At 36.6% G+C, this 25,604-nt stretch overlaps 1 protein-coding gene across 1 annotated transcript; it reads right to left on the reverse strand.

The window, feature by feature from the left end:
* Nucleotides 1-4,349: 4,349 nt before the first annotated feature.
* Nucleotides 4,350-19,716, reverse strand: LOC139723715 (uncharacterized). Its single transcript, XM_071634937.1, has 7 exons — nucleotides 19,442-19,716; nucleotides 11,055-11,089; nucleotides 10,193-10,249; nucleotides 9,065-9,147; nucleotides 8,075-8,383; nucleotides 7,427-7,619; nucleotides 4,350-6,605 (listed from the first exon to the last, which is right to left on the reverse strand). The coding sequence occupies exons 1-7, from the start codon at nucleotides 19,494-19,496 to the stop codon at nucleotides 6,270-6,272; spliced, it is 1,068 nt and encodes a 355-aa protein (XP_071491038.1). The 5' UTR covers nucleotides 19,497-19,716; the 3' UTR covers nucleotides 4,350-6,269.
* Between the last annotated feature and the right edge of the window lie 5,888 nt (nucleotides 19,717-25,604).

Consider the following 25,604-nt stretch of genomic DNA (forward strand, 5'->3'; position numbering starts at 1 on the left):
ATAACTGAATGTGTCATGCAGATTATCTGGTGATCAAGTTGTATATGATTTTTTTTCTCTCTTTTTTTGCCTTTTCCATCTCTTATAATTAGATACATCAAAGAGGAACATCGGTTTGTTTGTTTGCTTACTTGTTTGTTTACTGTCATGAATTGTACTTCCTAGTGTGAAAGCTTGTATCACTTGTGTTGGTATGGATATACAATGTAGTCATCTAATGAAAAGAAATATTTTGTATGAAGGATGTGAATATATGCTTACTATGTTTTGAAGGTAAAGTTGTAAACATGTCTCTGTATTGACAATGCTTGCATAAAAAATCACTGTCATAATGCATGATGTATCAAAATATGTGACTGAAGAATGAAAAATATGATAAAATTCTAATATTCAGTGATCATAACTCAATACATATAAAGAATATTGCTACTATCAGCTAGAAAGAACAACAGAATTGTATTGCCTTTGCTGGATCCATGATATTTCAGGAGTTTTTGTTCCATCTTTTGTCTTGGAAAAGGCAATGCATTTTGGTGTCCCCATCAAGACCAGCCAATATCATATAAGGTTTTGAGACATAACTTCCCCTCCCATAGGCACAGGGTCCTATTAGATATTAGTCATCAAATATCGAACTGTGAAGAAAGCCAAGAAGGTGATGAGCGCCGAGGTTGCCAAGTTGCCATGGTTCTGTGTGAGGCTCCATTAAGAATTCAATACCCATTCAGGTCCTCACAAGGGAATATTATAGCCTTCCTGGTTTTTTGGAATGCTACTCTCACTTTAAAGTTATTGAGGCACATGAAACATGCGAGTATCTCCCAGATTCCTCTGTGGGACCTTCCGGACCATGATATGTAAATTTTGGCAACCCTGGAAACCTCACGAGGCACATGAATTGATGAACTTACCCTAGATATGGCCAGTAGCAGTCACAACAACAAACAAACAAAATCTTTACATTGATATTGATCATAGGCTAGAACTTGAAGCTTAATGCTAAATGTCTCACAGAAAGAAAATTCAGTTTTGAATGTTTTATGATGGCTGCTGTTCAAATGTCGGAAAGTTAAACTTGAAAAGTTGAACTTAAAGCTTTATGCTATTTGTCTCGCTAAAGATTGTTAAGTTTTGAATGTTTTATGCGGGTAAATATGAGAAAATCTCACTTCTGGCTAAATAGTAATAGTCTTTGAAATGTTTGGTATATTAACCACACAAATCATGTTTTAGAAAAGTGTGGTATTAACTTGGCAGTTGGGTAATATCTGTCTTGTAGTGCATGTAAGTGCAATAAAAACGTGTATCTCTAAACACAAGTTGCGAAAACATTGAAGATGTGTTCTTCACATGTGTAGAAGGCAAATATCATTGTAATGGTTATCTTGTTTAGGAAAAATATGTAAACATGGCTTGAAACTTGTGTTGTGTTTGCATGCAACAACTTTTGTGAAACTATACATCTTTTGATGCAAAGTATTAAAAGTTTAATCTTTATGTAAGATTATGGTCCGTACGAAGAATCTGACTCACGTAGATATGGAGAATTGTGGAAGAGTTTTTCAGCAACAGGAGTAGAATACAAATATGTCTCTTTGAACCAATATCTTTTTTATCATATTCTTCTTTTTTCTGTCTTCAAAACCAAGTGTAAATGATGTGTCAATACTGAAAATGAATAAACCTACTCCATGTAAGAGAACCGTTGATTTCTGGATTCGTTTATGTTTACAGGTGTGTGTAGTCTAGAAGGAATATTGCTGTACAGTGTTTGTGTGAGTACTCATCATTTATTACCAAACAAGACCTTGAAAATATTCTTGCAACCCAACAAGTCAACTAAAACACAGTACATGTATCTTTAATTTGCCCATCTCCGCTACTGAGCATGTACAGTAAATGCAGTCAAGCAATTTTTTTTTTGTTTTGTTTTTTTGTGTTTTTTTTCTTTTTAGATAGCACATGATGATGTCGTTTACCACCACAAACATTCTTCTCATAGGCTACTTGTCAAACTCGCAAGTTTTGGGTTGTTTTTTTTTTTTCTTTTTTTAATCCAGGTTTAAATGTATTCATGTCTTGGCGTGGACCACACCTGTGAATGTCCAAAATATGTGTGTGTGTGTGTGTGTGTATGTAGGTAGATAGATAGATAAATAGATAGATACTAGTAGATAGATAGATTAGATAGATAGATAGATAGATAGATAGATAGATAGATAGATAGATAGATAGATAGATAGATAGATAAGATAGATAGAGAGGTAGATAGAGTTATAGATAGGTAGGTAGATAGATAGATAGATAGATAGATAGATAGATAGATAGATAGATAGATAGATAGATAGATAGATAGATAAGATAGATAGAGAGGTAGATAGAGTTATAGATAGGTAGGTAGATAGATAGATAGATAGATAGATAGATAGATAGATAGATAGATAGATAGATAGATAGATAGATGGATAGATAAGATAGAGAGGTAGATAGAGATATTGATAGATAGATAGATAGATAGATAGATAGATAGATAGATAGATAGATAGATTGGATAGATAGATAAATAGATAGATAGATTAATAGATATATAGATAGACAGAAAAAAAAGTTTGATTGCAAAATGGGTTAAGTGCCATTTTTTTTTTTTTGAAGTTAAGTCCATCAACTATTAGATTATAGAGTAAAACAAAACCTTTCCCATGATACCCCTCTTGAAACATAACAAGGAATATTCTTGAAGTTACGATTAAAAATATCCAATATTTTCGTACTATTTTCCTGTTTTTTTAACAGCTTCAATTGGAAATATCTCAAATTAACAGGAATGTATTTATGTATTTATTTCTTAATAAAACAAAAGTCTTCTACATGTTGCTGTCTAGCCCCATCAATCCTCTCCCTCCCTTCTCCTTTCTTCTGTATAGGGATGGCATAGTTTTGGTGAGATGGGGCTTTAGGTTTAAAACTTTTTTGTGAGATAATGTGAAACCTCTCATGACATATGAAAGAGCATGCAATGCTAAGGAATTAAAGGGGTTTTTTTTAATGAAAATTGGTATTTAGGACCTCTGCATTTTTGGATATCTCAGTCATTTCAAAACAAATAAACTTTGTTTTCCTCTAAGAATTGTATGCTCTGTCTTATTTCATAAGTTTCTCATTATCTCACACACAAAAAAAAGTTGGAAACGTGAAGTCCCATCTCAACCAAAACTATACCATCCCTGTAACCCATCTCATTGATTCTACCTCACTCTGTTCTCTTTTTCAGCACTCCATGTACTCTCACATCATCTGTGCATTCAAGAAATCATGTCATATGGTACTCCTAAAGATGACCAACAACATGAAGTATATGAAACACCAGGGGCCTGTCGCATAAAACATTTACCCTAGGGAAAACTCTGGTAAGAACTGAAAAATCAAGGTAAAATGTAGTATGATTCCGCCATTGACTTTACACAACAAAAATTCTGTTCAAACTCAACCTTAGTTTTTACTCAGGTAAAAGTTTTATGTAACAGGCCCCCTGGTCTGCCATAATGCTACATTTTAATCTTGTTCTGGTTCTTTCTTAGGCATAAGATGCCAAAGCCTTTTTAATGGTCTATATAATATTCAATTAGAGATCACCAAAGATGACAAGAATAAGTACAAAATCTCAGAGAAGATGACAACTTGCTTTAAATTTCTATTTGTATTTTATTATCACAAATGGGGGCAATGATTGGCACATTGACGTCAACAAGGGACCAACAAAGTTATGACTGTCCAATGTGTTTGGACGACATTCAGGACCTTTTCATACACACAGCTACATGTATGCTTGATTTCCAACCAAGCTCTGAATATATGTTTCAGGAATACAAATGTCTCGATTATTTCAGATGAAGTTGATCCAGACTGCCACTGATATTGATTGTGCAAGTATGTTTGCATGATCATGAACTAAGTGCAATAGGCATTTCACTGAAGTTTTTATGTCGCAATGCTCTACGTTGAGGGACATTAGTGTAATGTTCTCTTGAATACAGCTCAATACCTTTCTTCTATGATGAAAGCTCCAAGGCAGTGTTTTACGTGTCAATCGTCACGATGAAAATCAGCTGCTTGATGGTATTTTATCACTCATCTGTAATAGAAAATCTTCCTACTTCTCATTCATGCTTTCAGAATGACTTTTTCATTATTGTCAGATTTACTCAAAATGGAATGGGGGAATTTAATGGAGAACATTCACCTACACACTAGCGCACAAAGCTGTGTAAAATCATAGTCGAGAAAGGGAATTGAACACTACCAGAGCGAGCTAGGTGCCAGCATGGACATGAAAAAGTGAGGCATTACAGAATACGTATATGTTTATACTTTCTGAGGACAAAGTTTTAATGGGCATGGGACTTGTGGCTTCTTGATGAACATTAGATGAGTGAAACTGAATCATCTTGTTTAATCATACTGATTATTAAGCATCATTTCATTAATTCTATTCTTCGCATTTATCATCATGCTGCAAGCTGCCCAAATAGTGTTTGGATAGCATTAGCCAAATTATATCAAGAGATGGCGCTCTTCACTTCAGAGTGCGGTTGAGCTGCCTCATCTTGTAGGTATTGCCAATACAATGTCCTATTAAATTTTGTAAGCATACCCTCTCATAAGAAGTTTGGTAATCTAGGAAAATGAGCAACAAGAATTTCGCCACTTACCATAACTGTGTATTTTTTTTTTAAATTTCGTACTTATACAATGTATCTTTATTTATTTGTTTGTTTAGCTACAGCAGATTGATTTTAATATGTTTTTTAGCCTGCTGTTGCTTTTCGAATGCCTTGGGTAGTATGGTAAATCCAATCCAAACGTGGAGACGATATGAGCTCCCTTGTGGAGACTTGGTATATCTAATATTCTTGTTTATCTAATATTCTTGTATACCTAATGTTCTTGTTTATATCTCTAAGATTTATGTTTTGGTATATGTTAGTGTTGTCTTGGGTAAATTATTTCTATAGGACCCCATTTTTCTCTATCTCTTCTTTCTTCCTTTAAAACAACAACAACAACAACAAATCCAAGCACTAAGACTTTAAAATGATCTGATTTAGTGCAGCAATAGAAGTGTACCCGAGTTATTATTCTACTTTTTTGGTGTTCTTAAGATGACACCCTCCTAAAAAGATTTGCTTAATTATAATTCATAGGGACTGGTAGTTAATTCAAGAAAACAACAACAATAAAACCAAAACCAAACAGCCGCAAGGAGAAAATTTAAATGGCATCTCTGCTGTAGAGATATGAAGAGTTTGTTCGCAGAAAATCTGATAAGTCCATATTTGACAAATGAAGATATTTGCGAATAAATGTCAAGAAAAATAAAGAGAATGATAAGAAAATTTTTGCTTCTTTTGACCATAACTTCAAAAATGTACATCTATATGTAGTGACCAATATATCATTTAAAAGGGATTATTTTGTACTTTATGACAGAAACCGTACTTCAAAATCTTCGTTTTTGCGAACAAACTCTTCATATGGATTGACAGAGGGGGGAAATAAAGACAGCTGAGCCTCACTATTAGTGTGGGTACCGAAATTTTGGCACAGGTACTAAAATAATCCCGCGTCATAATGTCTTGGGTGATGATGGGATGAAAGGTAAATTTGACTCTGTTGGTTTGTGTTTGTACTTTTTTGTTTGTCTGTTTCTTTGTTTTTCTCAAGGTTCTTCAGGTTACCTTAACCACCCCTAACCCATGCCCCACCCTTTCAATTCTTGTCTCATCTTCGGTAGATCTGAACGTCTTCACAGAATTTTGAGCTAAAATATATGGCTAGGCTTTTATCAGTTCTGAGCAACAATGATAAATGATATTGATAACAATAATAATGAAAAAAAAAACCAACAGCAACAAACATAAGCATGGGGAGATTATATCATTGCTCACCCTATAAACTATGCCAAAACAAAACACCAGTAACAGGTCTAATTGCAATTTGCCAATTTGTTCAAAACAGTATCAGCATTTTCCACTCAAGTTTTGATTCTAAGAATGATAGCAAACTGTTGTAGTCATGAACACCAGTGAACGCTTCTTATGTTGATTTCTCCTATTTTGTTTTCAGAAATTATGATTATTTTTGTAGGTAATTTAGATCTTCCCCTGCCGGACAAAATGCTTTAAACGCTGGTCAAGATTGCATTGGTCTAAGTCTGGACGATGTCATATGGTCAGGCACGTAAAAATGAGGCCGAATTAACCCTTTCCATGCTAAAGGCTTGTCGAAGGGCCCGATGAAGGTTCTGGATCTCCGCCGTCACCCACGAACGCTTCGTTAACAGCGCCATCTATGGCCGCAGCCGCGTCAGCCCCCGTAGTGTCTTCCGCGTCCTTGCCGGCGTCGCCCACGAGCTGATCGGTATCGTTGCTGGTACTGCCGCCCGAGTAGGAAGGAGGTGGGTCAACGCTGTCGTAGTCGTGGCTGAGTTCTGGCGGGGGTGCTTCAGCCGGCGGTGGAGGCGGATCGATGGAGGAGTATCCGTTCTCGATGACCGCTTCGACGACGTTCTGCTTCAGGGCAGTGATTCCGATATCGCCGGGATCGACCTATGGAAAAATCACGGATGAGGCATGCTATACATGGTTATCTTGTTCGCATTTGGAACATTTCACAGTTACATGAAAAATCGTTTGATGCTAGATATACTGTTACAATCATATCATACAAACATGATTATAATGTAGCTGAGTCCTGATTATGATTCATGATTTTATCACAAGCTTTATATTTTTCATACCACATTTTTACTAAATTCAATTTTCATTCGCAACGCCATGTCCGACTATTCTTTAATTTAAACTCGCATTTCAAACTAGAATTGTATTGCATTGTATTGTATTGTATTGTAGCCTAGACCTGTGTGTGTTATGTTCACTGCATATTAATGTGTAATGTATCGTTTTGTATCTACATGTACATGGCACACAATTTAGCCTTTGGGTCACGATGTATACCATTTTTGTTTTGATGACCAGAATAAAGCAATATTTCTCTCTCTTTCCTCGCATGAGCGAACATCAAAGGAACGTTAATCCCATGTATCGTCCTCTCATGGGCTAACATCACAGGAACATAATCCCACCCAGCCATTATGCATAATGATTATGATTGTGTGCATACCCTTAATGTGATAATGTTGATAAGACAACGACGCACTACAGATAATAAACTCACAACGAACTAATTGCTATAAATAAAATGGACATCATTGGATTTGGTCTGTCACTGCACACTTGCGTTCAACTAACAACGGTTTCAGAATAGCTGAATCCAAGAAATCACATCAGAAAACAATAAGGAAACACTCAAACAAGTTAAACACGTCAATCACATCATGTCAAGTAACACCCTGGCGTCGTTGACGTACCTGCACGGCGACGTGGCGTGGAGTCTGCACGGCGGTCGAAGTCATCTTTGGCTTGGTCTCGGTCACCACCTCGTATTTGTTGCCGTTCATCTTGCTCATCTGAATCTCCTTGCCCATTGTGTCGACACCGTTCGCATTGTTGGACTCGTAGTACTGTTTCTCCAGCTTCTCTTCGAACTCTCGAGCCCGCTCTCTAGAGATGGAGGGGAGATACTTATTATAAGATTAATGTCATAACGGTATTAGTGATATGATAATGATAATGATGATGAGGTCTTTTTTGTCCAGGGTAGTCTCATCAGTGTTGCTACTACCCTACCAGAGGGCCCTGCTATTATTATTACACTAGCGTTGCCAGGTACCCATATTTATACACCTGGGTCGAGAGGGACATTGCAGGTAAAACATCTTGTCCAAGGACATAAGCACTGAGCGGGAATCCAACTCGGGTCCTCCGATCGGGAATCGGGAGTCTTATCCCTTACTAGTATGCCATAGCACCCTATATAAAGCCTAGGAGATACATTTACGATGTATTTCATTTTCGATGATGGTATGTTTTCTTTTGAATAATGTTGTGAAAATTTATGTGAAAATCTTGTAGATGTGCAGAGTTATGGACAAGCTAATGCTGTAAAATCCCCTTACCTGCGCCAGTCAGCTGTGAGTACCATAGCGCAGTAGATGAGGAGAACGAGCCCGGCATAGCCCATGATGGCGATGCCCCAGGCAGGGACGGCCAGCGGGTAGCTGGATGGCGGCGCCTGGGCATTCACCTCCTGGCCAGCCATCTTGTCGACATCCACGTTGTTGAGCTGGATGACGAGGTACAGCTCCTGGCTGCGGAAGGCCACCGGCATCACCGTCGAGCCCGAAGGGTTGAGGACGAAGAACTGCAACAGGGTCTGGCCGGTCTCTTCATTGTTGCCATGCGCGACGACTACAATGTCCTCGGGTCTGTGACGCAATCCAACATCGGTTTTGTACATGTTGTTAATTTTGACAGCAAGCCGCCAATGGAAGTACCGTAATTAACAGATTTTTCTTATATTTTTTCCTTGTATTGTGCCGGGGATCGCATAACAACACTTCATTCGTTGTTCGTAACATATAAATCATGTTTTCGGTAAGTAAATTGCCGACTATACAATGCCCTGAACCTAAAATATTCCTTGTTATGTGACAAGTGAGGTAGGGGCCTACTACTGGAAAGGTTTGATTTTGCCCAATCTGATGATGGACTTCCTTTTAAATGTTTAAGAATGCCGCTTAGCTCATTTTGCAATAAAACTCTTCGTATACAATTATATATGTATGTGTATATATATAGACGATGAAGACAAACAAGTTGACATAATGCATTAGAATCCAACTTCATTTATTTGTAAACCAAATTTTCGACCCTTGCACAGATCTTCCTCAGGGTAACAGATCCGTGCAAGGGTCGAAAATTTGGTCTACAAATAAATGAAGTTGGATTCTAATGCATTATGTCAACTTGTTTGTCTTCATCGTCTTTATGCTCTTATTCCAACACGCGGATAATAATACCATTATATATATATATATATATATATATATATATATATATATATATATATGTTAGAGAGAGAGAGAGAGAGAGATGGGTATACTCACTCGACTTCAAGGATAACGTATTCGTTGGAAATGTTAGCCATGGCCGCCTTGAACTGGTCCATTTCTGCTGAATTTAGTGGAGCCTGTTATACAACAGGAAGTAAGTATAATAAGGAAGAAATTTGTACCAAATCAACATGCTAACGTAGTTGCTTTGTTCATAAGGTATCGCTGGCTGGAACACACACACACATGTATGCATATGCATTATATATATTATATATATATATATATATATATATATATATATATATATATATATATATATATATATATATATATGTGTGTGTGTGAAGACCTGAATATAAGAACGACCCAAGTCCAATTTTTGGCCAAATTCAGTTTGACATGGGAAATTGTAGCTTATGCATGGACTCATCTTGTGTATAAATGATAAATCCTAATTACCCCCGGAAGTGCCTGAAATGAATGAGTTAAATTTTATATCAATGTAAGAATGAAGGACTAGGGTCATTCTTACATTCCATTATGATAGCGCCCTCTCTCATCCTTCTGTCATCTCTATAGCAGAATATCATGTATATGAATCAAAGAACGACCCAAGTCCATATGAATCAAAGAACGACCCAAGTCCACCACACAAGATGGCCTCTCCACAATTAATGTAAATGTTAATTGTCATAATAATACATGTTCTAATTTGTATATACAATGTTGCCTTCCCATCACAGTTAAATAGAATATTATTGGACAAATAAAAAAGATATGAAGTTTCTTTTTTAGTTTACTCGAAATGGTCTTCCATGGACTTGGGTGGTTCTTATATTCATGTACTCATATATATATATATATATATATATATATATATATATATATATATATATATTTATATTTATATATATATATATATATATTATATATTATATATATAATTATATATATGTATATATATATATATATATACATATCGCAAGGAAATTTATTTTCATAACTGTTTATCATTATGAATATCATATACATTATCATCATCATTATAATAATTATTCATATTACCATCATTATTATTATTAGTAGTAGTAGTAGTAGTAGTAGTAGTAGTAGTAGATGGAATAGTAAATGTAGTAGTAGCAGTCACACTGTGTTTTCTCTGTGATGGCGCAGACTTACTCCTTCTTTATCAGGGAAATAAACGTAGATAGCACCCATGTCGGTGTATTCGGCGCACTGTGATAAAGAACAAAACAGAACAAAAACTATGCCAGAATTTTTATTGCAGAGAGAGAGAGAAAAAAAAAACTACAGTGTATTTGAAATTCAGAAAACTGAGGACATCTTTATTATTTTCTATTTCGTGGGGAGCAAGAGAAAGTATGTTATGGCTGCAATGACATAACACAGTAGCATGACACAATCAGGACCATCAACTTGACGAAAACAAAATGTTCATAGTGACACTATGTACTTTATCAAGCACCTCTAGTGGGTCATAGTTCGTCATTCCTCTGGAATGTCGCCAGACACGTCGGTAACTTTACCACCGCCTATTTTAATCATAATAATATAGATAGAAACACATTTCGGATAATTTTTTTTTTGTTTTCATTCCTCCTGCAGCGCCCTCTCCGTCGATTTCAAAGGGATGATTTTCAAATGTTTCAGGCAATACTCGTTTTTTTAAAAAAGAAAATGGTAAGTGAGGAGTTATTGGCATAAAGCATACTAACATTGCCTTGAGCAGAGTTAGTATCATCTCAAGAAAGTGCTAATATTCCCTTTTCTTACTCAATTCCTTTTTCTTCATTCTTACAATCTGATCCGGTGATCGACTTTTTTTTTGGTGAGACAATAATCAACTCGTAAAAAGTGGAGACGTACATGCATTTACTCATCAAATGTTCTTGCATATCAATATAATAATGATGATGACAATGATGATGATGACGATGTTATCATTGATATCAATAATAATAATTTTCAACAAAACGTAGCCTGTTGTGCCAATAACAATAATGTAGCCACATCGTCTTACCTCTTCTTGGCTCAGGCCAGTACTGAAATCGCAAGCTAGAAAGAAGATAAAAGGACAAAAACATGACAACAATCCCTATCAACAACATTCCTTTCAGTATATATAGCTATTTAATATTAATCAATTAATATATACTTAAGTAGCTAGATAGATAAATAGATAAATATGATGTTACAAACATGAATGAACCAAATCATAATTGAATAATATTAACATGATGAATAAATGTATATAATATATACATATATATTTGTATATTGGACCAAATAAATTGATAAATAATAAATACATGAAAACAAAGGTATTGATATCTTCAGTAGACGCTTTTGGTGTAAAAGAGTTTCTTATGTTATCGTTGGAAAGCAGAACCCATAGATATCTAAGGTGTGTCTAGTTCTTATTTTCCATCGTTAATTGATTAGCTTGATAGCACCACCGATCAGAGGCCCTTGAAGCAGGGCAAAGTTCTTATAAATAGAGACGATAAGAATAATAAACATCGAGGAGGAGAAACAAAAAGCACAACAGGCCCATAAACTTGAAGCACTACCTCCGTGCTTTGTCCATTAACGACAGGCCATCTTTGACAACGGTCGTTTAATAGCCGGAGATTAGGGAGGAGGATAAGTTAACCAGTAGCAAGCATAATTTCGTAACCAAGTGCCATCGACGTAACCTAAACCTGGGCGAACTTCCAGGGGCCCTTGCTAACACAGTTACTGGATACACGCCAGTGCAGAGTTCGCGCCAACCGCCGTGAAATGACCGGCGAGAAATATCGTATGCACGGCCTGGCTGCACCACAACCTAGTCACTACACAATCGAAAGGTGTAGAAAACACCGTACATGCAAAACATTGTCTGCTCGAGACGAAATAATAGCAAGAAACCAATTTCATGCCATGGATTATGTTTCTTCCACGTCGTATATTTTGATAAAAGAAATTTGATCGCACATTCAGCACAGTGCATTGAAACAGTATTGTGTTTTTAGCATACAGTAGGCCCTGTTAATATTTTCAGAGATTTTCAGTCTTCCCATTTCAAAGGAAGGAAAAAACAGATATCTATATAGATATAAAGATAGATAAAAAGAAAGATTAGATAGACAGATATATATATATATATATATATATATATATATATATATATATATATAGAGAGAGAGAGAGAGAGAGAGAGAGAGAGAGACAGAACGAGAGAGAGAGAGCGAGAGTAGAGTTGAATATGATTGCTTTTGATTTGATTACCGAAAAAAGGAAGAAGAAAAAGTAAAAAGAAGCCGTTTACTTTTTATTAGAATTTTAAAAAGATAGCTGCTGAAGGAGTCTGGATATTGTGTAAAGAGAAACCTAACCGAGATTTTCTACTTCACAATTTTCAAACGAAAATCGAAATTGGGCAACTTGGTCGCCTGCATGTCGATGCTAGCTGCATGGTTTCACCATGTTTTCCGTATTGTTTGTGGAGGCAGAATTATCATAATCATCGTGATTGTATTTAGTCTTTCTGGTCTGCTCTGTGTGTGTGCGTGCATGTGTATGTGTGTTTTCTCTCTCTAGCTTTCTTCTCTTCTATTATTCCTAACTGTCTCTTTCTCTCTCTCTCTCTCTCTCTGTTTCTCCCAGTCTCTCTTTTTTTTCTTTCTCCTCCTTTTTTTCTCTTAAAAATTGGAAATTAGGAAGATAGACCCGAGTGAGTTGGGAAATTGTTAAGTCGTCGAAACTAGGTATGATTGTCATGAGCACAAGCTTTTCAAGTTTCATTATCATTCGTGTTTTCCTTATTCTTGCTACCTGACTTCTAGAACCTTATATTTCATCACATTTTGACATATCACATATTGACTATAAGCCCTTTATGTTTATATTTTTGACCAATGCCTCGAGCAGTTGTGTTGAGTACAACTCTGATCTGGGCTCTTACACTGCCACAAAATGAGAGTTTAAATTTTTTACAAGAAAACTTCGATTGTCGAATGTATTGAACTTGAGGGGAAGATCAAGTTGGCCCACAAATGACTTCAAAGAAAATAATCCATTCTTTCTTTTCTAAATTTAACATTTAATTGACGAAAAGAAACTTCATCACAGCCTATAAGTACCGTAGTGGTAGGGATCGTTTGAAACCGGTGAAATTGCCTTGTGAAAACGATAAGAAAAGGGGGATTATAGTCTGCCATATTGTCAACAAGAGGCTTCTGGAAAGCCCATACTCTAATCGAGATGATCGAGGTGTGAAGACTATCGACGAAACAACAAAAATACACAAAACAACTTCGTATTTTGACAACACGGCTAAACCAAGAAACTATGTTGCCGTCTGGTCGTCTCAATTAAAAAAAAAGAAGATTTATTTCGCAGTTGTTCGGTATCATTTGGACATGGAAACAAATAAATGATATAAATGAAATGAAACTAAATTAAATTAGATATTACAGCCAGGACTTTGGTGTTGATATTACAAATTTTGTGTTTGAATTTCGTGAACATCTCAAAAGCCTTGCTCCGATGCAGATTGCACCAAAGTGCATTGAATATGCCATCCCGCCCCTCCCTCCCTCGCTTTATAACCAAGAAAGTTTCAGAGCTTTTCTCGTGGGGGGGGGGGGGGGGGAATGAAAGGAAAAGAGAAAAAGAACACGACTTGATCGCGTGATTTCAGCATATCAAAACGATCTCAAAAGTGGTCCAGACTGGTATTTGCACACTCTGTCTTTCTCCCTCTAACAATGGGGCAAACTCAAATTTGATCAAAATCTCCCATTCTCCGTTGGTCCAGGGGTGACTTTTCCAGAGAAAAGAGTATTAAACATTAAGACTTTCAGTTCATGCATTTTGCTCTTTACGGTATTGTGCACTCGACACGAATAAAGAGCGCGTTGTTTGCACTGAACTCTAGATTACAAAACTTTTTTTGTTGAACGAGCTCTGATCAGCATAGCTATGTGGAAATGAGCACCCACGTGAGGATCTGTAAATTTGTTCTTGACAATCCCGGTTAAGCTTTCGTTACGAAAGCGTAACTTCTCGAGAAAGGGGTCATCTTTGAAACGACCGAGTACTCGAATAGCCATGAGTGAAACGAAGGAAGATTAATTTATTTCCAAAGGAAGATCACACAAGATGAAAATAAAGAAATGAAATGCAAATGAGTAACTGTTTCAGTGACTCTGCTAAGAGCGATGCTTTTGCACTTATTGGGGTGTTCCTGAGAAATCAATGATACGTACACCAATATGGGGTGAAATGTTCGAAAGTGGGCGGGGCATTTTGAGGCAACATGATGTACGGAGGGCCGTTTGTGCCTTAATAATGATACGTGAACATGAACTGATTCTGACACCAATATACCCCAAATGATTTTTTACTTAGAACTTTATGACACATTATCTATCATGAACAGCTTTTCCCATGATTTTTTTTTTATTACTTTACCTTACCTTACTTAAGGGAATTTTGGACCCTTTCACAAAGTAAATATCAGCAATCACACAGATACACGACCGGCACATGACCCATCTGACACAACTTTATTTTAGGGCATGATGCTATTTTATTCGAAATTGATCTTGGGTTGAGGGTACGTGCAATTGGGCACTTATGTTTCCTTGATTTTCTCTATGTTTTCTTTGTTTTTAATACTGTCAACAAAATGGTGTTTTTAAAGCTGTGTTTGCATGATTACATACTTACCTATATATCCGTGTATGTCTTTATTTATCATTTTAATCAAATTACATCCTGAATATATAATTTTTTACACATTATGTAAATCGCCCTCCACGCAGATCATTGATTCCCAAAGGAATATTACACAAGGTGAAAATAAGGAAATGAAATGCAAGTGAGTAACTGTTCCAGAGGCTCTGCTAAGGTATGCTTTTGCACTCACTGTATGGGGGTGTTCCTGAGAATGATGCGTACACCAATATCATGGGGTGAAATGTTCGAAAGTGGGTGGGGCATTTTGAGGTAGCATGATGAACAGAAGGTCGCTTGTGCCATAGGTCTTCATTGCAAGTTACGTAAACATGAACGGATTCTGACATCAATATACCCCCAATGATTATTTACTAAGAACTTTATGACACATTATCTATCATGAACAGCTTTTCCCATGATTTTTTTAATCATTTTACCTAACCTTACTTAATGGACTTTTGAAACCGTTTACAAAGTAAATACCATGATCAGACAGCAATCACACAGATACATGACCGGCACATGACCCATCTTATACAGCTTTATTTTAGGGCATGATAATATTCTATTTCGAATTGATCTCGGGTTGAGGGTACGCGTAATTGGGCACTTATTTTTCCTAGATTTTTCTCTATTTTACTTCTTCTTTTTTCATATATATAGTTATACTGTGAACAATATGGTGTTTTTGAAGTTGGGCTTGCATGATTGCATACCTACATATTTCAGTGTATGTCTTTCTTTATCATTTTAGTCAAATTACGACTGATTATGTTAGTTTTTGCACATCGTGTAAATTGTCCTCCACACAGTTCGCGTTGTTACGCAAATGCCACTTCTTTTTCTTTTGTGTGTTGCAAAGCAAGGTGGACCCTAAATATTACTGTTGTTCTCTAATTTTTGTTCTTGTTCACAAAAAAACAACAACTACATTAATATTGGCTACAAACGATGTTGATGCATGGTGATAATGATGATGGGGACGATGAGGACTGGCAATGGAGATTGTCACAACGACGACGACGACGGTGAATGGTGGTGCATGGTGACGAAAAAAAAATAGTGAAAGTGGGGATCATGAAAATGAAGATGATGATGAGGAGGAGGAGGAAGAGGAAGAGGAAGGAGAGGAAGAAGAAGAAGAAGATACAGAAAAAGAAGAAACAGAAGAAGAAGAAGGAAAGGAAAAAAAGATGAGGACGATGATGATGATGAGGAGGATGTGATGATTTTGACGATGATCGCTATGATGGACTGCAAAAAGGGGCGGTACTGCAATACTGGTCGCCTTTATTGTGATGGTCCCACTTTTGCTCTATGGACCAATGTTGAAGATAATTGAGGTCAAAGTTCATGAGATTTCCACCGCGTAACACAACGTCTTATATCTCTGTTTATAATTTTGCAAATATTGACCAAAGGAGGGAGTTGTCCCTTCAAAATAATGATATGCTCCATTTTTCTTCTCCTTAAACACGAGACCCTATTGTGCGACTCGGACTGGGAGTAGACGGCAAACTGTACTTCGGTACTGTAAATATTGTATTCCGTGATATCGCCACACTTTAAATAATAGCCATGGCTCAGATCGGCCACCTTGTTCCATCATTATAAATCTGGGGACCGTTTCACGAAAGTTGTCAGCGCTGACAAATTGTCAGTCACTGACAATTATCATAGTATCAGTCAGTGACAAGAGCGTCTCAACCAATCAAAACCAAGGATTTTACCGACATAGTCCGCGCTGACAACAGACCATATTGGCGCAGACCATATTGTTGAACCACCCCCCCCCCCCCCCCCGATCACAAACTTTGGACATGAGCTATGTCTGGGATTGTTGTTAAATTTCCGTGTGTCATTTGCGCAGCTCGCATTCTATATTCTCTATTGCAATATTTCATCAAGTACATGGAGGAACTTTGATATTTGGCATTGAATAAGTTGCTCGAGAGTTTCAAAGATTTATCAACTTTGATATGAAACTCTAGATTCGGTATAGTTAAGAAGGTTAAAGGTACTGAATAATCAAACAAGGATACATTTTTGTGATATTCTAATGTACTTACTGAAGTATTTTACTAGATTCAGTAGATATAACTGGATGAAGATTTCACTATTCCATCAAAGTAAAGATCTGATTATGGGATAACATAATAGATGAACGCGTATTAACTTATAATACGTTTTCTCTCTCATATAATTTGGAATTTATCTTTACAACGCATATCAATAAAGTTAGCTATAATTAGATAATTGAGCAAAGTTCGATATTTATTATCAATAATCATGGAATGATATATCTCGCCCTCAATCATAAACAAGGACAACCCAGTTTGTTTGATAACCTGTCTTTTCCTTTAACAAGATACAGAGAACAAAGATCAATGGTCTCCCATAACTCAGGTTTCAAGAGGCTCTTTTTCTTAATCTTATCTTCAGCAGCATAAAAATAAGTGTTTGCTAATCACCTATCTTTGCATTTAATTGGCCTGTTTGCCTACTTTAGTGCCTATCAACGTGATGTCCCTGGTTGATGGAGTAGCGAATTTAAAGGCATAACTTACCATTTGCAAATGAAACAAAAATCCAGCTTTAGTGCTTCAAAATATAGTTCTAAAATGTGAGTTAGGGATAGAAACAACCAATGTACAAATTTGAACCAGTATAATCGATCTTAAGTATTGTTAAATATACAAAATGTGAACAATAGTTATAATAAAATGTTTTCCAGACTAAACCGTCTACAATTGTGGTTTGATAAGAAAAATAGTGATATCTCCTTATATTTTAGGCTTCATTACAAACATTTTATTTGGGAGGATGCTTTGTGACAGTAACAACTGACCTACACATATGCATGAACAGTTTTTAAATCACTGCTCCCAATGGTAAACATGTCCTTTGAATTGAAACATTAAGGTGATTATCTTAAACAAGTTCCAGTTTCGTTTAAGACTGCCAGTGTACTTTGACGTATCCCTACGCAAATTTAATACTCGGGAATGAGTGTGCGTGATCCAAATTACCTAATTATGAAAGATCAATTATTGCTATACGTATTGCAATAAAGCTTGTGTGCATGTGGGTACGTGATGTATAAACTTTGTATCAATTCACGTTGTTTGGGCAAGCAGTTCTCGAAATGTCCCAAACGAGCGCTCCTAGATTCAAGATAAAGTGCAGCCCCTGAAAGCAAGAGCCAAATTTGAGATCAAATTGCCGTCACGTATAGCCTGAAATCAATAGGTGTTTGAGGGACTTCCTTTCATACTACTGCTGCGGTGCAGAATCTATCTTCCAAAGACAAAACTAGAAATAAAAACAGCAAAAAGACTAAAAAGAGCTCCTCAGATTATTTTGAAGAAAGACTATGAACTGGCAGGAGACCGTCACACTTCCTGATAATCATTATTATGTAAATGGTTTACAGGGGCGAATCCAGGAATTTCGTTTTAACAAAAAATAAAGAGGGGGCCCGCGCCCGGTGCGCCCCCTCTGGATCCGACACTGGTTTATATTGCGTCGTAAGTGCTGCTACTCTATAGTCTCAGCAAATGCCTAATATGGTATGGAATTGCATGTCCAACTTTTCCATTACATAAACTTGAACATCGCACAAAATTACTACTTGTTTTTCTTATTTTACAGTTTATGGCTAATTCATTCATTTATATTCATCCACCGCGGCTTCCGATGCCTGGAAGAAAGAAGTCCATGATCATGTTGAAGAGACGATTACATCCTAGCATGTCCAGTCTGTGTATAAATAGTGTACTGTCTCTATATAGGATATGTAAGTGTTCCTTTTTTTCATGTACTTAGTATAGGTAATATTGATGTGAAGTAATCGATAAAATGAGTATCGAGCAGATTCCAGTTTTGTCCAGTTTGCTATGTATAGTATCAGATAACCAATTTTATTTGGCGTAATATCGAGTATATTGTACAGTGTCTTTGCGATATGCGGTATATTTTCAGGCTCCTGCTTTCGGCAAGGAATCTTTCGTTTCTTATAAACACGGAAAAGGATGTTGTTGATGAAATTCCACGGTTGAGTACTGCCGTACAACGGAGATTGAAGGCAATTTAGTTACAACGTGATCAAGGAAACACACTTGTCTTTTTATTTCATTTTCCTCACTCCCACATCTATCTCTCTCTCTCTCTCTGACCTAACTTACGTAATACATCTTGAGTTTTCGTTCGATGGAAATTCCATAAATTGCATCTTCACATGTAATAGACATGATTATGAATGAACAGATACACAAACGAATAAAATTGAAGAGTAAAAAAAGAAAAAAAATTGTACATGCATTTAATTATTATACCTTGTCTTCCGTATCAATGGGTGCTAGTAATAGGTGATTGAATACATAGCACAGCTGACCGAAATATTACTTTTGGAAAACAAGAGGTTTAAAGAAAGTAAAGAATGTACCGGAAAAACAATAAGAATTAATAAAGTCGAGTTTGGCGGCATATGAACTTTTCTGACCATGAATTTCGAAAAGATAAGAAATCATTACACTTCTTGGTGACCAGATTCACCATCTGTAGACATCAGTGCTTTACATAAGAGCTTAATATTTACATAGTGCTTTAGTGCTTTCAGTGCTTTACATAAGTATTATGATTGAAATGGAGAGTTGTTTAAAAACTTTGAGATGGTTGACTTACTCTGGGCATCAATGCCGACCGCCAAGGCCAGCAGGGCCAGGATGACAAGCTTCATGATGTCGGGTCTCTCCGTCGTCGTTGTCCCAATCGACGTCGTAATCGAAATCTGCGTCGAGTACGTGACACACGCAATGTGCTCTCACACAAAAACGATGATGACTGTGAGCGTTTGACAGACCTCCGAAGCTGATGTCGTTCCTCTCTAGTTGCTTGCCTGCTCGCAACACACTTCACTCAATCTCTGACTAGATGCTCAATCCGCTGGAAGGTTTTGTACAACGTACACACCTGTACGGCCTCACGGCGCTCTCGGCGGTAGCATCATGCTAGTAATTCTATTTGTCGTTTTGTTTGCACTCCTTAGCGCATGCGTACAAGTTCATTAGTCTTCTTCAAGACACCTTTTAATTCCTTTTCCCTTTTTACTTGTGTTGTTAATATAGTTCTGGTGTTGCCGTTTTATACACCATTCGAGTTACTGGTGAGCAGTGAAAATAGACCGTCTTATAGTTACATTCGTCGATATGATTGCTAATGTTTGTATAGCGTTTTATATCATACATAGTTACTTAACCTTCGTTTTGACATTCGTATAATAATGCCCAGTTTCTAAGTTGCTCTGAAAGTTTGGGAAATTTGATAACGTCATTATCGTAAAAACAGTAAACCTCGTTATTCTTCCATGGCTTGCATGTGCTACTCGCGCCCAGTTTTCATTTCCGCCATAATACAACAGAAGGCGAAAATAACATTAAATGTCTGTAACCTTTTTGTAATCTTTTTTTTGTGTGTGTTTTAGTCTATTTTGTCACAAAACCCCAATGTTTTGTTGTTGTACTCGACGTGAGTGAAGAGAATAAGTTAAAATCATGTTCTGTATTTCTTATTGTTGTCGTTCTGTTTAGATACGAACCGATGTAAACATTGCAGTTCAGCATGTTAGATAAAATGATGAAAATAAAACGATGAAATGATAAGATGATGAAAAAATGAATTAATCAGCAATCAAAAGTGCTTCTTTACCCCAATCGCTTCGTTTGTGATTATAAGGGAACACTGACCAATTGTTGTTCTCCAAGTTTATATAATAATGTTCGCACATTCACAACATCTATGAAAGAAGAGTTGTATTTTGCAGATATGGCTAAACCGGCAATCGCCCATATCTTCATACTGTATATTTTCTTGCAAATTGTGTATATTTTATCTGAAGACAGAAATAGTAAGAAATAACAACAACAACATCTGTTTGCTCCGTTTCTTGCCTCCATAATTATACAGGTATATAAACATTGTCCAGATATGGTGACTACATCAAATCTAATGCACAAACTAGATTCCGTCGCACTTACCCCCGTCTGCCTCATCAACGCTAAAAAAGATATATATTAAGATTATGTGCCTCAAAGTACAGATTTGATATTGTATACACACACACACACGCACACACACACACACACATACATATATATATATATATTATATATATATTTTATATATATATATATATATATATATGTATATATATATATACATTTTTATTAGGCTCTACCCACAAAGAAGGCCACTTTGAAGCTGTATACAGTGTAGTGTATATTTGCTCACACTGAGCCATTTTTCGTTTCAATATATCTTGTTCAAATAGTCATTTAACCCATTTTTTTTTGCCACAACCGTCATTGATGTGTTGTCAGTATCATCTCCTTCTGCAATCAATCAGCGAACTTCGTCTATTCAATCTAATTCAAAGTTTTATTTCATTTTCCAAAAAAAAAAAAACACAATACATGCACATCATTTTCTTTGGCAACAGAGAAAAAGGTAAGTAAAACCTTCGTCTATTGCTTCTTTCAGTCATACATTTTCTAGGATCGGATTAAGTTTCCCTATTTTTCTTCGTTGATGACGCAAGGCGGGGTAAGTATACCCATCAAAGAAGGGGTGGTTTTGGATTATAAATGATGGTATTAGCAAAGGACGCATTCCTAAACACACATTTTGAATGCCCGAAGAAATATGAAAGCACCACTCTCCAGCGCCACTTTCCCGAGAGTGAATAAAAGGGAATGATACATTCAAGTCAATCCAAATCAAAATCAGTATTTCCAATATCACATTATCCTTTTTCCGAGACAATTGCAAAAAGAAACCTGTAATATACAACAGTACATTAACATACATTATAAAACTATTTCTTCAAAATAATTGTTTTTATTGGAAAAGAGAGACCAACGAAAAAGACAAACTGGTATACTTATAGAGATGTGCAATGGGCAACTCAATAAATTGAACTTACAACAGAAAAAAATAAATTAATAAATAAATTAACAAGTAAATGAATACACAAATAAATAAAGTAGCGGTCTGAAGCACACAGAAGTGCACGCACACGCGCGCGCGCGCGCACACACACACACACACACACACAGAGGCACACAAACAATCGTTGAAACAAAGACGTATTACAGAACAAGCAACAAGAGACATTGGGAAGGGGCAATTATACCGGGTGTCCCAAAAAAAGCGGAACGGTGGATTTTCAGTACTTTGTGTTCTAAAAGTGATATATTTTTTGACATCATTAGGAAGAACATCTTCCGCAGAAGACAATGATATCAAAATCATTAAATTTGGTTCAGTACTTTTTATTCTACGCCAATTTCTGAAAATGCAGTAATTGTCAAATTTCGCCGGATTTTTGCGACTTATGAGATAATAATTTGAGTGCGACTCGCGATCCATACGGTGAACATTGTGTAAGCTCGGTGATCCATGTCAACAAAAGACACAGCTTTCACACTGGGCACGGGCCAGGAAAAAAACAAGTGTGTGTGTGTGTGTGTGTGTGCGCGCGCCCAATATCAAAGCGTTATCTTTTGTTGACATGGATCAACGAGCTCACACAATTCACCATATGGAACGCGTTTCGCGCTCAAATTATTATCTCATAAGTCGCCAAAAATTGAAAATGACTGCATATACAGAAATTGGCGTAGAATGAAAAATACTGAACCAAATTTAATGATTTTGGTATCATTGTCTTCTGCGAAATACATCACTTTTAGAACGCAAGGTACTGAAAATCCACCGTTCCGCTTTTTTTGGGACACCCGGTATAGAGAGAGAATGTATGAATGAATGAATGAATGAATGAATGAAAGAATGAATGAATGAATGAATGAATGAATGAATGAATGAATGAATAAATAAATGAATGAATAAATGAATTAATGAAGGAAGGAAGGAATAAATTCAGGAAGGAAAGAATGGAGGAAGAAATAGGATATAAGATGGTCTGAACTCCCAGACCACCATTGTTCTGCTGGGATCGGGAGAATGGTAAACATGAAGATACGCCTACTGTTTGGTTCATCGAATGCGTGAACTATCGCCAACCTATAAGATTGTGTAATTTTCTCCAAACGGAATAATGAGGATAAACATGTTCTTTGAAGAAAACTGTCTACCTCGAATAATAGGTTCACGAGCAAAAGAAAAAAAGAAGGAAAATAATATTAGTAATAATAGAAAATGAAAAATATATTCCAATAAGAATTCATTAATTTCTATCAAAAGAATGATTACATGTATTGTGTGCAAAAGAATGATTACATGTATTGTGTGCATGTGTCTTTGTTGTAATTAATTTTGCACTGCCATTTCCCCTGTGACGAATAAAACATTTCCCCTCAATGGATGCTCTGATCAGATCTCTGCACATCGTGAAATACCATTCACTCAAGTGTGTAAAGCTGCTGGACAGTGTACAGATATTTGCTAAGTTTTATAGCGGTCTCTTTATCGAAATGGCACCATAAAATAAAGGAGTCACTGTTGTGATTTTGTTCTTGCTTTTTTTAAAACTTTTCTTTTCAAATGATGACAGCTTGCAGGCGTAATATAATTACTAACAAAATTCTGTTTTCTGGAAAGTTTTTGCGGTAAACGGGGCCAACATTCTTTTATCTATGATTAACCTTTGTGTCAGAATGCAGATGTTGACGTCGATAACACTCCTGTTGTATCAATGAGGATATTTTTTTATTTAACTTCTTCATTGCTTGAATATTGCATAAAGGGGATTTGTCTTGTACAGGCGTCGCTGGGTGCACGAGACTAGTATAATGATAGTCGAGTATCTACTCGATGTATTATAGTAAAAAAAAAATTATAATATGTGAGAAGAACATCCCCCCACCCCCCCACACACACCCCAAATCAAACAGTATCATGCAGGCTCGAGCATGTCTCGAGGTAGGACGCAAACAGCAAATATTCGTGGCGACTCGACAAACACGCCACTACGACTGCTATAATAATTTTTGTTTGGCCTTTCGGAAATCTTGATGGTTCACCACCAGACACGAAAAAGCGAAGCGGTATCCCTTGCGCACCCTGAGTACCTAACAAAACGTTGACGTGTCCCTTGGCGCACTTCGACCTAATTCTTTGACACGAGTATACAAAACGAAGTAATGACATTCAAAACGCATGAGCATGGGAGATATACAGGCTGAAAATGGGCGAGGATGTTTGCGTGTATTTCATTCATGTCAACGTTCAAAACACTGAGATGATAAGATTCTCATTTTATTTATTTCAAACCTCTGAAAAAGTTGCTATCATTTAGAAAATACAAGGAATGTCTTCCCCATCGATTTTTCTCTTTCAACTGTACTATATGGAATCGTTAATTTTGGCACGACAGCTGCAACGCCGCAATGCGACGTATCTTTATTCCCACAGAACTCTGTGGAGAGTTCTGTGTTTATTTCGCATAAATCTAATTATGCGTGCAGTCAACGCAGGGGGCGTCGTTCGTTTTACGTTTTGAGGCTCGATTGGTAAGTAATCCGTTGTCTTCATTTTTTTTTTAAACATATATGTGACTAATGTCGCACGTATAAGAAGAAGGTGATTTAAAAACATTTTGTTTTTACATTTATTTCAAAGTAAAACAGACACACAACCCGAATGATTGGTCCTAATTTTGATTCTTTATTACGAAATTATTTCAAGAAAGGGGTATCATTGAAATACAACACTGAGTAAAGATATATTCCATGGGGTTATTTTCCGCTATGTGCTTTCAAAAATTTAAACCTTCACTTGATGAACTTGCTAAATTGGCAACTTCGGCTTTTTGGTCATGTTGTATACGATGATGAATTTGATGGGATGGGTAGATTAATGGATGAGGTTTCCATTGATAGAACATGCATAAATGAACACCAATATTCATTTATTTTCGTGTCAGCTTGTTTCCTTCGGCGTCATGAAATTCTCAAAGACTTCATGGACACAGAACTCATTGTATTCACGATAAGTAATGGTGTCAAGAAAGCGATATAACTAGTGTTTCATCTGCTCAAATGCAATTACGTATGCAATCATCAATCAGATATCATCACTGTTCGAAAAGCATACCTTTGTTTTTGCTGGAAATATCCTATTTTCGACTGAAAGCTTCATTTACCGTGATGACGCGTGTCAGGAAAAGCTTATCTAACTTCACAATGAAATGCAGCTTGTGCCAACTCTGTTTTGTTATTGTTGTTGCATTTGTCTGCAGGCGCATTAAAGAAAATCCATGAAACTATTTCGACTGAAAACTTGCACACCTTAACACTTCAAATGGGGCTGAACGAGGGAGGAAAGGTTGGAACAGACGTTCGTAACATTGCCATTGCACAATGCCTTCGTATGAAGTTAGAGAAGACTTAAAAGTAATAATTCAGAGAACTTGCAGGGCATTACATCTATCCTTATCGACACCCTCTCAGCATGCGGGTATTTCAGCCCAACTTCTAACTCATGCAAATCTAAGACTGCATGTCGGGGCCGGGGGGGGGGGTGGTGTAAATCGGATCAAATATCATTGAGCAGAAGGGGAAGTACTAAAATTGTGCAGGAGTAGATCGATGGCCATGGCTAAGACTATTAATTATCATGAACGACATTATTGTTCACAATAGGCTGGCGTACGGGCAGCCGCGCATGAGACCCGAACCCTTTCGATGTTAGTCGCCCTCTATGGTCAGAAACATGTCAAACTCTGACGTGCCTCATCGGGCTGTAAATTGGAGCTTGGCCATGCACAACCAACAAACAGAAAAATCTTAAAAAACCACACACACTCAAACAAACCAGACAGTCTCGTGAA

Source organism: Diadema antillarum, unplaced genomic scaffold (assembly GCF_040938485.1).
Source record: "Diadema antillarum isolate AM-2024a unplaced genomic scaffold, OU_Dant_1.0 scf00000197, whole genome shotgun sequence".
Classification (NCBI taxonomy): domain Eukaryota; kingdom Metazoa; phylum Echinodermata; class Echinoidea; order Diadematoida; family Diadematidae; genus Diadema; species Diadema antillarum.

Excerpts from the sequence above, each read along its gene's own strand:
- LOC139723715 (XM_071634937.1), bottom strand. The coding sequence starts at position 19,496 with ATGAAGCTTGTCATCCTGGCCCTGCTGGCCTTGGCGGTCGGCATTGAT. Across the intron at positions 8,384-9,064 it reads TACGTTATCCTTGAAGTCGA|ACCCGAGGACATTGTAGTCG; the intron begins GTGAGTATACCC and ends ATTGCGTCACAG. Across the intron at positions 6,606-7,426 it reads CACGCCACGTCGCCGTGCAG|GTCGATCCCGGCGATATCGG; the intron begins GTACGTCAACGA and ends ATTTTTCCATAG.